Below are 12,956 nucleotides of genomic sequence, written 5' to 3'. Positions count from 1 at the left end.
CGGAAAAGGACAGAGGGCTGCCAGCAGTCATAATACGCCGCGCGGAAAACCGCCTGCACTGGCGGTCTTCAGAACGGCGGTTCCTCAGCAGTCTTTGAAAAAGACTGCTGAGGTCGAAATTAGGGCCATACTGCCTTTCTTGAAAGCAAAATTGATATTCTCAGCTAACCCACAACTAAACTTTCTTCCTCAAAACCATTCATCAACCCCTGCCTCTTGGTATAGCTAGTACCGCTTTTACTAAATTCATCTAATTTTGCAAGGTGCTAAATGTGTGAGGCAGCACAGTTTCTCGGGCCGGTTATATTGTGAAATTGTGAGCATATGTAAAATATGTAGGGCACAAGCATTGTTAAATAGCAGGAAAAGTGGAGAGTCCGTGTGCCCCAAGCCCAGAACAGAGGCCCAAGGGCATACGTTTCACAGAGTAACCACAGTTGACTAGCATAATCTGTAGTGGAGTCGTTCAGGGCCTCATAATGAGTTTGGTGGCGGCAGAAGTCGCCTGCCAAACTCGTTAGGTTGGAAGACCGCCAGTTCGGTCTTCCATCCACTAGCCCTATTATGAGTTTCCCGCTGGCCCAGCAGGAAACTACCCACAACATTGACACCGTCTCGTAATTGAGCTAGCGCCAAAGTTGCAGTTCGGGTGCGACAGCACCTATCACCCTTTTCACTGCCTGTAATTCAGGCAGTGAAAAGCACGAGGGGATTGCCTATGGGGGTACCCTGTGTCCTCCAGCCTTTGCATGGCAGACACAGGACTAGTAAATCCCAGATTATGACCATCGGCACTAGCAGGCCATTTGTTTGCGAAGAAGTGGCAATGCCAGCGGTCCGACCGTGGCACTTTCATCACGGTCGTAATGTGGAGGCCGGACCGCCGCATTGATGGCAGTTCGACTGCCACAGCGACCCTGGCGGTCTCTAGACCGTAAGGGTCGTAATGAGGGCCTCAGTGCCTGACCTGCACATGCCTCATTCAGGGTGATATATCATATGGGCGAGTGGCACCCATGCAGACCCGAAATTTCAACAGGAACCTAGCACAGATGGCAACCCCTTAATCTGAACTAAGGGTAGAACCATGCAACTGGGTGTTTGTACAGAACAGTTGCATTGTGTATTGTACAATGAAGTGTAGAAGGTGTTCTGCATTCTCTGTATTGGGGCATGGTGCATTCTGGGACAATATGTAGGCTGATGAAATCGAGGAATTTTAAACATTGGGTCTTCTTGCAATGTGAAGTTTTGGATATTGTGGAATTGTAGCGATTTGTGTGATTTATTGGCAGTACAGTCGGGGGACAAGGGTAAGCACTGAATTTTAACTACAATAGTTGCCTTCTTCTTTTCAGCAAATGGAACAAAGAAACATTTGATTATCTGTTGAAGTATGTCCATTCGGAGGAAGCCAACAAAATGGGAGTTTTCCTGGAGTCTGCATATAATGTCATAAACGGACCAGCGCCGGTATGTATGCTCTTAACACATTACAAGATTGTGAAGGGAATGTTGTTTGCTAAACGCAGCACAGGCGTGGGCCTATTGCCACACAATTCGATCCCAGGCATTCCGCTTTGTATTTTATAACTATATATCGCATAAAGTGCGATGACTGTGGTGCAGCCCCCTTCACATGTTACCCGTCTGCAGTCCATTGATAGATAATTTTACTCAGTTTAGGGCTGATGCGCTTATGCTCTGTTTTGACTGTCTGTTAATCTACTTCCTTCAATGTGAATGGGCTGGTAATATCCCTCTCTCATCCACTGCTTAGTCTTCTGTTAATAGTGCCAGACCTACCTAAACTGTATATTCGCCTCAGTAGACAGATATCAAGAACTTTGCTTTCTTAAAATTAGTTGCTATTTTTGGCATCACTCATTCCCGTATATTAGAATACTTGTCTGTCATATTACAAGAATGAACACAGGTGTGGTTTCAACTGTTTGTCCCTTTGGAAGGGCTCTGACCTCGTAAGATTGAAGTTCCCGCTCACCGAGAATATCTTGTGGATCATATTGCGGGATTTTGAGGCGCATGGGAGTTGTATGTCCATCTCTTCTCAGACGTCTGTCACATGGAGGCAAGATAGACATTGTATCCATTATGTAGAAGTACCTCTCATCCTGGAATATTTCAAGTATACTTGCTTAGAATTTGTTGAACATTGGGCACAAGGGGATCAGTAGTGCTTTGCAATAGTGTGTATCCTTCTTTTTGGGTAACTTGGACCTGATCCTAGTGAGGAACTTGGGACCTGAGTTTAGGGCTTTTATCACTAGTCCGGACACATAATCCCTTACTACAAGGTCCCCAGTAATCCCAATTTGGCTGGTAACAGGAGTGACTGGACAAATTGGGATTATTAGGTCAGCAGTAACTAAGAGGATCTTTGGTGTTTTACCTGGAGGCACTACCTCCCAAAACGGGATAAAGGACTGAGTTACTAGTTGTCTACAGTAGTTCTCCCCTCTAAAGGGAATCTAAAGACTTTATCCGTAATGTGTATTAACTCAGCCTCCTGGATTTACTGATGGCCCAGTTAGATGAACTCTGGAAGAGGTATGGGCAGAGTTACCGGATGAGTTACCAGAGACTTAGTAACAAGGCCCTTAGAGTGCACTGTTTTTACATTAGCCATTTTGGCAATGCTTATTCTATACCCTGCTTCTTCTGGTGTATCACTGACCTTCCACCATTGTCTCCCATTGTACATTCTGCAGTTTGTGCCTGTCATTTTACAGCACTGAGAAGAAACATAAAAGTGATGGGTGGAATGCTGAAATTAACGTGAACCACTGGTGTTAGAAATGGGGTCTTTGGTTGGCAGCCAGGTTACCCCCTGTCCAAGCAAGGACCCTCACTCTAGTCAGGGTAAGTGACACACAATCCAAATTATCCTGTGCCCACCCTCTGGTAGCTTGGCACTGAGGCAGTCAGGCTTAACTTAGAAGGCAATGTGTAATGTATTTGTGCAATAAATCAAACAATAACACAATATAGCACCACAAAAATACACCACACAGTGTTTAGAAAAATATATAATATTTATCTGGGTATTTTCAGGTCAAAACGATAAAAGATGCAATAAGAAATTGTAAAGATATCACTGAAAAGTGATATGAAGTGTCTTAAGTCTTTAAAAAGCAAACAAAGGGGGTGATTCTAAGCTTGGCGGGCGGCAGGAGCCGCCCGCCAAGCGGGAACCGCCAGAAGACCGTACCGCGGTCAAAAGACCGCGGCGGTCATTCTGGGTTTCCCACTGGGCTGGCGGGCGACCGCCAAAAGGCCGCCCGCCAGCCCAGCGGGAAACACCCTTCCACGAGGAAGCCGGCTCCGAATGGAGCCGGCGGAGTGGAAGGGGTGCGACGGGTGCAGTAGCACCTGTCTCGAATTTCAGTGTCTGCTAAGCAGACACTGAAATTCTAAGTGGGGCCCTCTTACGGGGGCCCCTGCAGTGCCCATGCCATTGGCATTGACATGGGCACTGCAGGGGCCCCCAGGGGCCCCACGACACCCCATACCACCATCCTGTTCCTGGCGGCCGAAACCACCAGGAACAGGATGGCGGTATGGGGGTCGGAATCCCCATGGCGGCGCAGCAAGCTGCGCCGCCATGGAGGATTCCCCTGGGCAGCGGAAAGCCGGCGGTAGACCGCCGACTTTCCGTTTCTGGCCGCGGCTGTACCGCCGCGGTCAGAATGCCCAAAGGAGAACCGCCAGCCTGTTGGCGGTGCTCCCGCGGACCACGGCCCTGGCGGTTTTTACCGCCAGGGTCAGAATGACCGCCAAAGTCTCTTTCAAGCACAAAGTACCTGGTTTGGAGTGGAAAATCTCCGCAAGGGCCGCAGAGGAGATGCGTGGAAAAATGGTGTGTGTGTCGGTTTGCCCCTTCGCACACGGACTTGCGTCGTTATTTTTCACGCGGGGAAGACGTGCGTCGTTTTCCGGCACGCGGACAGTCTCCTTCTGTGGTTTGCGGGATTACCAGATGTCCCGGTGTCTGTGCGTGGAATCCTGGGCTTGTTATCCAGCTGCGCGTCATTCCGGTGGGCTGTGCGTGGAATTTTCTCCCTCACGGCAAGCGCCGCGTCGATTTCCTCTCTGGAAGTCGGGCACCGTTCCGTCGAAGTTCCGGTCGCACCGCAGGCCTCGCGTCTATCTTTTCCTTGCGGGTCGAGCGGTGTCTTTCCGGATCGGCGTGCAGTGAATTTTTCACCGCGGAGCAACCTGTGCAACGCATTTTTCGGCGCACAAGGTGTCCAGTTGAAAGAAAGAAGTCTTTTTGGTCCTGAGACTTCAGGAAACAGGAGGCAAGCTCTATCCAAGCCCTTGGAGAGCACTTCTGCAGCAAGACAAGAGTTCAGCAAGGCAGCAGGCCAACAGCAAGGCAGCAGTCCTTTGTAGAAAGCAGTCAGGTGAGTCCTTTGAGCAGCCAGGCAGTTCTTCTTGGCAGGATGCAGGTTCTGGTTCAGGTTTCTTCTCCAGCAAGTGTCTGAGGTGGTAGGGCAGAGGCCCTGTTTTATACCCAAATGTGCCTTTGAAGTGGGGGAGACTTCAAAGAGTGGCTTAGAAGTGCACCAGGTCCCCTTTCAGTTCAATCCTGTCTGCCAGGGTCCCAGTAGGGGATGTGGCAGTCCTTTGTGTCAGAGCAGGCCCTCCACCCTCCGGGCCCAGGAAGACCCATTCAAAATGCAGATGTATGCAAGTGAGGCTGAGTACCCTGTGTTTGGGGTGTGTCTGAGTGAATGCACAAGGAGCTGTCAACTAAACCTAGCCAGACGTGGATTGTAAGGCACAGAAAGATTTAAGTGCAGAGAGATCCTCACTTTCTAAAAGTGGCATTTCTAAAATAGTAATATTAAATCCAACTTCACCAGTCAGCAGGATTTTGTATTACCATTCTGACCATACTAAATATGACCTTCCTACTCCCTTCAGATCAGCAGCTACCACTTCAACAATGTATGAGGGCAGCCCCAATGTTAGCCTATGAAGGGAGTAGGCCTCACATTAGTGTAAAAACGAATTTAGGAGTTTTACACTACCAAGACATGTAAACTACATAGGTACATATCCTGCCTTTTACCCACACCGCACCCTGCTCTAGGGGTTACCTAGGGCACACATTAGAGGTGACTTATGTGTAGAAAAAATGGGAGTTTTAGGCTTGGCAAGTACTTTTAAATGCCAAGTCGAATTGGCAGTGAGACTGCACACACAGGCCTTGCAATGGCAGGCCTGAGACAAAGTAAAGGGGCTACTGGAGTGGGTGGCACAATCAGTGCTGCAGGCCCACTAGTAGCATTTAATCTACTGGCCCTAGGCACAAACAGTGCACATTACTAGGGACTTATAAATACATTAAATAGTCCAATTGGGTATGATCCAAAGTTACCATGTTTAAAGGGAGAGAGCATATGCACTTTAGCACTGGTTAGCAGTGGTAAAGTGCGCAGAGTCTAAAAAGCCAGCAACAACCGTCCAAAAAGTGGAGGGAGGCAGGCAAAAAGTTAGGGGTGACCACCCTAAGGCATGTCAGGTCTAACAACTGGTAATTAATTACTCAGGGCTACGTCCCAGTCAATCATTTTGATACCCATCATGGGACCAGCCATTTGCAAGTCAGCCTTGATTCTGCGTCGGTGGGTAGAGTCCAAACCATACTGCGAGGCGAGTTCTCCTCTGAACGGGAGCACAAGAAACTCCAGATTGCTTTTGGCCGATTGTATGATGGAACCACGCATGCACCAACAACAATATTTCCTGTTTTGGCCTAGTTAGGCATCATCAGTGAGGTATAGCTCGAGCTAGGTGGCACAGTGAGCATGGAATACACGTCTAGGCACACCCTTTGCACATAGGGCGCAGAACAAAAAGTTACTGTGATTGCACACGGAGATTAATACTTCCATTTCATCATACATGCAAACAGATGATATAGTAAAATACACGCTCAGATACTTTAGATGATTTTATGCAATGCTGTTAAATGGAAAAAGTGATCAGTGAACTGCTTGAAGTAGTCGCAGCCTTTAATAATTATTTGGGCTGCACTCGAGAACTTTGGCCCTCATTTGGGACATGGCGGTAATGACCGCACCACCGGTGGTGGCAGTGATTACAGCCGATGGAATGGAGGTGCAGACTGCCATATAAAGATAACAATAGTGAACTGGCTGAAAAGCAGCCAGTTCACTACTGCCCACTGCCAGGCCTGAATCGACCGCCGGGCCGACGGTAGCCACTTTCGACCCAGCAGCGGTGGAACCTAGATTACCGGTGGGATAATGATCCCATTTCCACCAGGGATTTTGTGGCCAGGTAATCCCTGACGGAAAGCATACTGTTAACAGGAATACTCATTCCTGTCACCAGTATGTGACACGCTAAGCCCCCCTCCCCACTGCCACAACCCCGAAATACCTCCCTAAGCCCCTGTAAACCTCACCAAGCTCCCACCCCGAACCCTGAAATCCTCCACCTTACCCCTCCTCCCCCGATCACCCTGTAGGCCTTCCCTAAACCTCCCTCATCCCCCACCCCTGTTTAGGTCCCCAACCCCCAAATACACATGCACGCACACATAGGCATCCACACACGCAGACACACATCCACCCCTTCACAAACACGCACGCACACCCCTATGCACGCACTTGCTCGCTCAACACACACATACCTCCCCCCTTCCCTCTCGGGCAGTACTTACCTGTTCAGCGGCGCTGCTCCGGGAAAGAACAGGCTCCTAGGATGCTGCTCCACCACCATACCTATAAGGATGCAGTCATAGGCGTGGCGATGTATGGACTGACGTGACGTGGTGGTGAGGGTGGAGCAGCATCCACCCCCGCCACCGACAGCCGGCATGGCGGCCCTCAGCTCCAGGCGTCATTATATGGCGGGGTGTTAGCCGCCACCACTGGCGGTCTTCCGTCGACCGTCAGCACGGTTGTCGGCGGGGCATCCCACCCTGTTTAAAATGAGGGCCTTTCTTTGTTTTTTGGTTGGATTTCCTGCCATACTTTCTTGTTACCTGCTCGTTTTTTCTGTCAAAAAAAGAATACTTTAATCTTTTCTGTGAATTTTTTTCATGCATGTTTACTACTGTTTATCGCTCAAAACAAAATGCACTTAGAGAAGTAAAACAAAGCAATGCCTTATCTACCATAATAATAATATTGCTATTGCCTGTTTTAGCTTTCTTAATTATAACATGTGAGGAGCTCTGATGTTTTTGAAGTATAGAGCTATTTCTTTCTCTGTTTTTTGCAGGATCCTTCTTGGAAAGACATTGTTCTCGGATTCAGGAATTTAACGCCAAAAGAACTTGAACTGTTTCCAGGTTACAGGTCGGTACTGGTATATTATCTGTTTTTAGAAAAAGTACAATTTGTTTAACTAAACAGTAATTAAGTCTAACTACAGAAGATGTGAATTGCTGGTGTCTCGATCATGGGACAAAGGCAAAAGATTAGAGCGCGGATTGCAGGGAAGTGCAAATAGCAGCTGTTAATGCCCACCAGAAAGTACACATGAAACTCATTACCACACATCATTCTAATTTCACCTAAATCTACCAAATGAACCACTCAACTTGTCTTTATCTGCTCCATGCCCCTCTCACTGAATCTGTAGTCCAGTCAAATACATCTTGTAAGTGCCAGTGTTCTAGTAATTCTGATTGGTCAAGACAACCCAGCACTAGGCAAAGTGTGCTCCTATTAGTTGACATTTTATCTCCTGAATTGGGATATTAGAAAGGAAATTCACTGATGCTTGTAGTGAAGACCCATGTACAGTAGTGTAAACTCACAAAAAGGCCCTAGTTCATCTTTATGTAATGGGAGCATTTATCTCAAGTGAGAACGAGTGATTTGAAGGAAAATTTAAAGACTTTGTATCGTGCCCACCTTTGACCTTAGTAGTTAAGTGCACAGCACCAGATTTATAAGAGTGCTAATACAGGGAAAAATGCATTGTAAATCAGGTTAACATATGTCCAAGAAGAAAACTGGGGGCAGTAAGCCTGTGCATGAAAGCCAGACGTAAAGCCAATTCATTGCCTGTTTCAAAGAGTTTTTTTTTTTAGATAAGACTGTTTTCAATTTCCATCTGAACCGTTGTCACTTTATCTTAAAAATGCAAGGAATCGCCTAGAAAAGCTATTCTAGGGCTTGGTATTTTGTAAGGCAGACAGGAAAACAGCAGTAAAGGAGGGCTGGGGAGAGGTGAAAGTAGGTTCTTTGGGTTAGGTAAACAGGAAGGAAAGCATATTTTCCATCACTGGCTGAAGGTGTATTGTGGCGTGAGTTAAAAAGTGAAAAAGGGGAAAGCGCACCCCTAAAATTCTGACTCTGCTTTGGAAAATCCAAGATATGTGGATTTTTTGTATATGCACGGATATCACGAATGCGGAAAATCTGCAAAATGTGAAAATGACACTTAAGGAATGGGGATTCAGGGTTCTGAATAAAGCATTAGAAGAGTGGGCTTGGAAAAACCACCCGTCAATTTGCTAAATGTGTGTGAAACCGCATGAAACACCTACCGTTTGTGAACAGAACTGAATTTGAAGCATTTCACTTTGTGAGATTTACAACCATAGGATTAGAGTGCCCAGAAATGTGCAAGGAAATTCTCAAAACAAATATATTTCCTGGCATGTGGTGTGGGCTTTTGTGAGTCAGGACATCCACATATCTGCTGTGGCACATCTGTGCATATCTACTGTGACTCATCAGAGATGTATGACCTTTCTGTGACTCGACCAGATATTCTGACCTTGACTGGCCGTCCACCTAATAATCGCTGTGGCTCTTGTTTTGACAGATGTGCGGCTGTCAGAATAGCACAATGATGCAAGGATACTGTGTTACGGGAGGGGGATGAATTTGGTGATACTGCACATCCCATCCACAGTGTTTACAAGTGTTTCACTTTCTTTACCATCTTGCTTGAATTTCAGCTATGGTTGGTTTAACACTTCCATCATGGTAGAAGGAAAGAGCTACTTACCATGGCTGATGGAGAGGTATGTGCTTTCTTGCTAAACTTGGGGAACATTTCATTTTAGCATCATAATGCTTAGTAAAACAATATTGTTTCTAGAAGGACATGATTTACTTTGGGAAAAGCAAATCGATAAAAAAAAAGTTTACATTTAAAATGTTGAATTAAAGTCCAGAGAAAAAATACTTTAGTAGTCCCAGGCATCTTTGCATGAATGATTTTTCGTGATCTATTCTCTTTTCAGTTTGGCATGAGAGGTGCTTAATCAAGATTTTTAAAAAGCATTGCTGATGATCAAGATGTCCAGTGTTTTTCTCTGGTTTCGGTGTTTTTAATATGCATTTGAACATTGGAGTGTTGACAACTCCATTGAAGACAATAGAGCAGAAGCAGCGGGCTATAAATACTAGATATAAGCCCACTGCTGTCAATTTTTTAATATGCTAATTCACAACATCTGGCGCTCTCTCTACCCTGCCTGAGGTGAACTGCAGAGGGGGGTGGGAGAGCCATAGGCCATACAAGAGGGGCATGCGAGACTTCCCCCCCCCTTCTTTACATTGCTTTCAGTATCACTGTAGCCTCAGAAGGGAGAAGGGGTGAGCTCTGCTTAGGCCTTGTCTCCCTCTTCCACACAAATTACAACAGTTTGCCAGGGCACAAGCAGAATGGGGGGCTGACTGTTGCCAGTCACAAACCCTGATATGTGTGCATGAAATGCCATCTGTTACCTAACGCACGCACACACACAAAGCAAGAGCTGTGAAAGAAACTGAACTTTCGGGGGTGCAAGATTTTATAAACCTGCATCTCCCAGAAGGCTCCATTTTCCAGTTATGAAATGCCGCTCTCTTTATGCAAACTGTTCTAATAGACTATTCCAGCAACTAAAAGGACTTTGGATCAGTCCTGTAACACTGGAGCATGCTTTTAATCGCATGTATATCCAACCAGTGAGCTGTAAGAATGTAATCTGCCATTCTTGTCCTTGCTTAATTAAAATGTAGTCTGTAGAATGGAGCAAAAGGGATGTCAGAAGAGTGATGAAAGTGTGGATGTGAAGTGAGGATGTAAAGTCAAACGTGTATGTGAAATCAGATGTCGTTGGGCAATTACTCAAAATGTGTTACTTCACTGATTACCTGTATTTTGTTCTCCCTGAGACACTGATATCTTCTAGAGTAATATTGCACACACTGCAGCAGCCATCTAGGAAGCCCTCCATTCTCTCATAGCTATAACAGACTTGGCTTCTTAGACACGTAAAAATCAAAACTCTTTAAAACTCAAAAAAGGTGGTCACAACAGGTGCGTCTTGCTCATTTTCAACTGTGTGGATGCCTTCCTATGATCATTTACAGTGATACCAGAGTTGTCCCTCGCACCACAGTCTCAGTTCCTACATTCATCCATCTGCTTTTCACGATTCCTCTCCTCTGCTCACTTTCCTGAACTTAATGTATATCTGTCAAATCATGCAGATGTGTAAGCCAAATGGTGCTCTGGTCTTCGCTGGAGGTAAGGGTTTTTCCATGTGTACTTTATCATTTCCACAGAAAGCTTCTACTTTACTTTTGAGAATGACATGAGGCCAGCCCTGTTGGAGTTGAGACCCTGATCACATTTAAAGCCTCCTGATAAGATCCACTCCACTGGACAGATTCATAAAATATTTCAACAATCTGCTCTCCTTATTATTGAACCCTGCCGGTCTCGCATCCTGCATCTGAGCGTCTTAAAAATATACCTGATTCTTTTTACAGATTAAAAAAGCTCTTTCCATACTAGCCAAGTTGTCAAATCTTTCTACCAGATTTCTTCTTGGGGTCATGGCTTATTTCTTAAAACCATATGATTGGTAGTAAATTGTTAATTCAAATGTTTTATACTGGAAATAGCATCAGTTCCCTTTTAACACATTGAACGCCTTGAAATTGTAGTACTTTCTGTGAAATTAGTTCAGGGCAGTATTACTATGCAAAGCAATAATTTTATGTTTTGTAGATAAACTAAACATAATTGTAACACTCATCAACACATCTTAACCACGTGTACAACTTTGAAACTAAACTATTGGTTAACCTTTACTCCAACCCCTTAACCCTGTACCCCAACCTTTAACCTCTATCCCTATATATGTAATCCTCAACCCTCAATACTAACACCTTAACAGTAACTCCATAGTTAATCCCCTTTACCCATATCCCCCTAACTCCTGTACCACATTCTCTCATACTCCAAGCACTTACCCTGCACCTTAAACCCTTAACTCTACATCCTTAATTGTATATACACACCCTTAACACCAGCACCATTTCCTAAACTTCTATACCCCTCACCTACACACCCACATCCCTGACCCTTAACTCATCTGCCCAACAAACTTAACACCTAGCCCTTAACCCTACACCTTCAACCCCATAACCCTACATCCCAAACCCTTACGCCTATATCCCAAACCTTTAACCCTATACCCATAACTCTCAATCTGTAACGCCATATCATTATACTCTATAGCTAAAACCCTATACCCTTGATCCATTACCCCATTGACTGGACCCTTAATCAGTAACCCTTTTGAAATCATCTTTGAGTTCTGTATTTTTTTAAGCTACATCATTTTGTCCTATTTTTTTACAATGGCATTCAGTTACATTAATAGTGATCAAGTCTATAACCCATTACTCTCCTATATTGTACAGTAACACAACAAATACCAAAGACACTCATGGCAGACTAGGAAGCTCATGGAACAAAACTTGGAAGATGAGGCCATATGAATCAATGATTTTTTATTTGGTTAATTGAAAACATTTCAACTTAAAATATTAACACTGTTACAGTTAATTAAAATGTTCTGTGATAAAAATCGTACTATAAAATCCATTTTACACACAGACCTAAAATCTGGTCTACGCCGTGCTGGTAGAAGCAGAGTTAAAGTAGAGAAGATGATGGAGAGCACCAGCCAGACAGCCTCACTCATGTATCACTGAGGTATAGAGTGTAATATGCGGTGTGATTCTTAAACAGCCAAGTGCTACCTGCCTCAGGTGGGGCAGGCCCCACTGTGCTGAAGTATGCTGCATACATTACTGGAAGTATTCGGATAAGATATAAGATGCTGCACAACAAGTGGGGAGTTGAATATTTCTGTTACATTTGACACATTTAATATATTCAGCATAGGAAGATAGTGAGTTTCCCAAATTCACACAATGTTGAATAAAAGACTGCATCCAGGTTCCAAATGGAAATGTTTAGCCATCAGAACATGTCATCTCCCTGACTCTTGCTTGTGGGGCTGTGTGTACAGCCCTTTTATTTACAGGTCCCACCACCAAAAGGCTTATTAGTGTTAAAAAAAACAATATTACTTTTGTAAAAATCAACAGAACTAGAAATCATTACCTGATGTTGAGTACACGTATGTTTATAATAAAGTTAATATTATTGTCAGGTCACTCTGTTTAGAAATGTCAGTTGATTATATTAATGTAAAATGGCATGCACTCTCCTGAACAAAGAACTATTGTTTTGCAGATTGAAAGAGCGGGGAGTCACATTTGTTCTTAAGAAGGTGGAATCATTTCAGGAAGTAAGTTGAAAACTAAGTTTTGCAAAGTTTTCAAAAATAGGTGTTCTCATTACAGCTTGATAAAGCACCTGGATTGTATTTAGGATACTACTAAAAAAGTATCCTAATTTCTTAATAAAATGTATGCAGAAAAGATGAGCACAACAAAACAAGGTGATTATGGGTGGGTTTAAAGCATGGATTCAAATAGCCTCTTACTTTGGATACATTGTGCAATCTGCACCAATAAGGTAATAGCTGATATGGAGCACAAACCATCATTTGCAAGAAAATGCACTTTTGTATGCCGGAAACTGTCTCTAATACAGAACACATGCAATCCTGCATAGAGTCAACACACAAA

At 44.6% G+C, this 12,956-nt stretch overlaps 1 protein-coding gene across 5 annotated transcripts in view; it reads left to right on the top strand.

Moving 5' to 3' along the window:
* The window catches only part of DAO (D-amino acid oxidase), a 180,347-nt gene that overhangs the window by 100,366 nt on the left and 67,025 nt on the right, over window positions 1–12,956 (top strand). For all 5 annotated transcript variants that reach the window (XM_069214774.1, XM_069214775.1, XM_069214776.1 and 2 more), the window contains 4 exons: window positions 1,359–1,473; window positions 7,279–7,355; window positions 8,972–9,037; window positions 12,559–12,613. In XM_069214774.1, coding sequence (XP_069070875.1) covers window positions 1,359–1,473; window positions 7,279–7,355; window positions 8,972–9,037; window positions 12,559–12,613 — 313 coding nt within the window. The remainder of the gene's footprint in view (window positions 1–1,358; window positions 1,474–7,278; window positions 7,356–8,971; window positions 9,038–12,558; window positions 12,614–12,956) is intronic.

Source organism: Pleurodeles waltl, chromosome 11 (assembly GCF_031143425.1).
Source record: "Pleurodeles waltl isolate 20211129_DDA chromosome 11, aPleWal1.hap1.20221129, whole genome shotgun sequence".
NCBI classification, from domain to species: Eukaryota; Metazoa; Chordata; class Amphibia; order Caudata; family Salamandridae; genus Pleurodeles; species Pleurodeles waltl.
The sequence above is the reverse complement of the archived record's forward strand: the minus strand, read 5'-3'. Positions and strand labels throughout refer to the sequence as shown.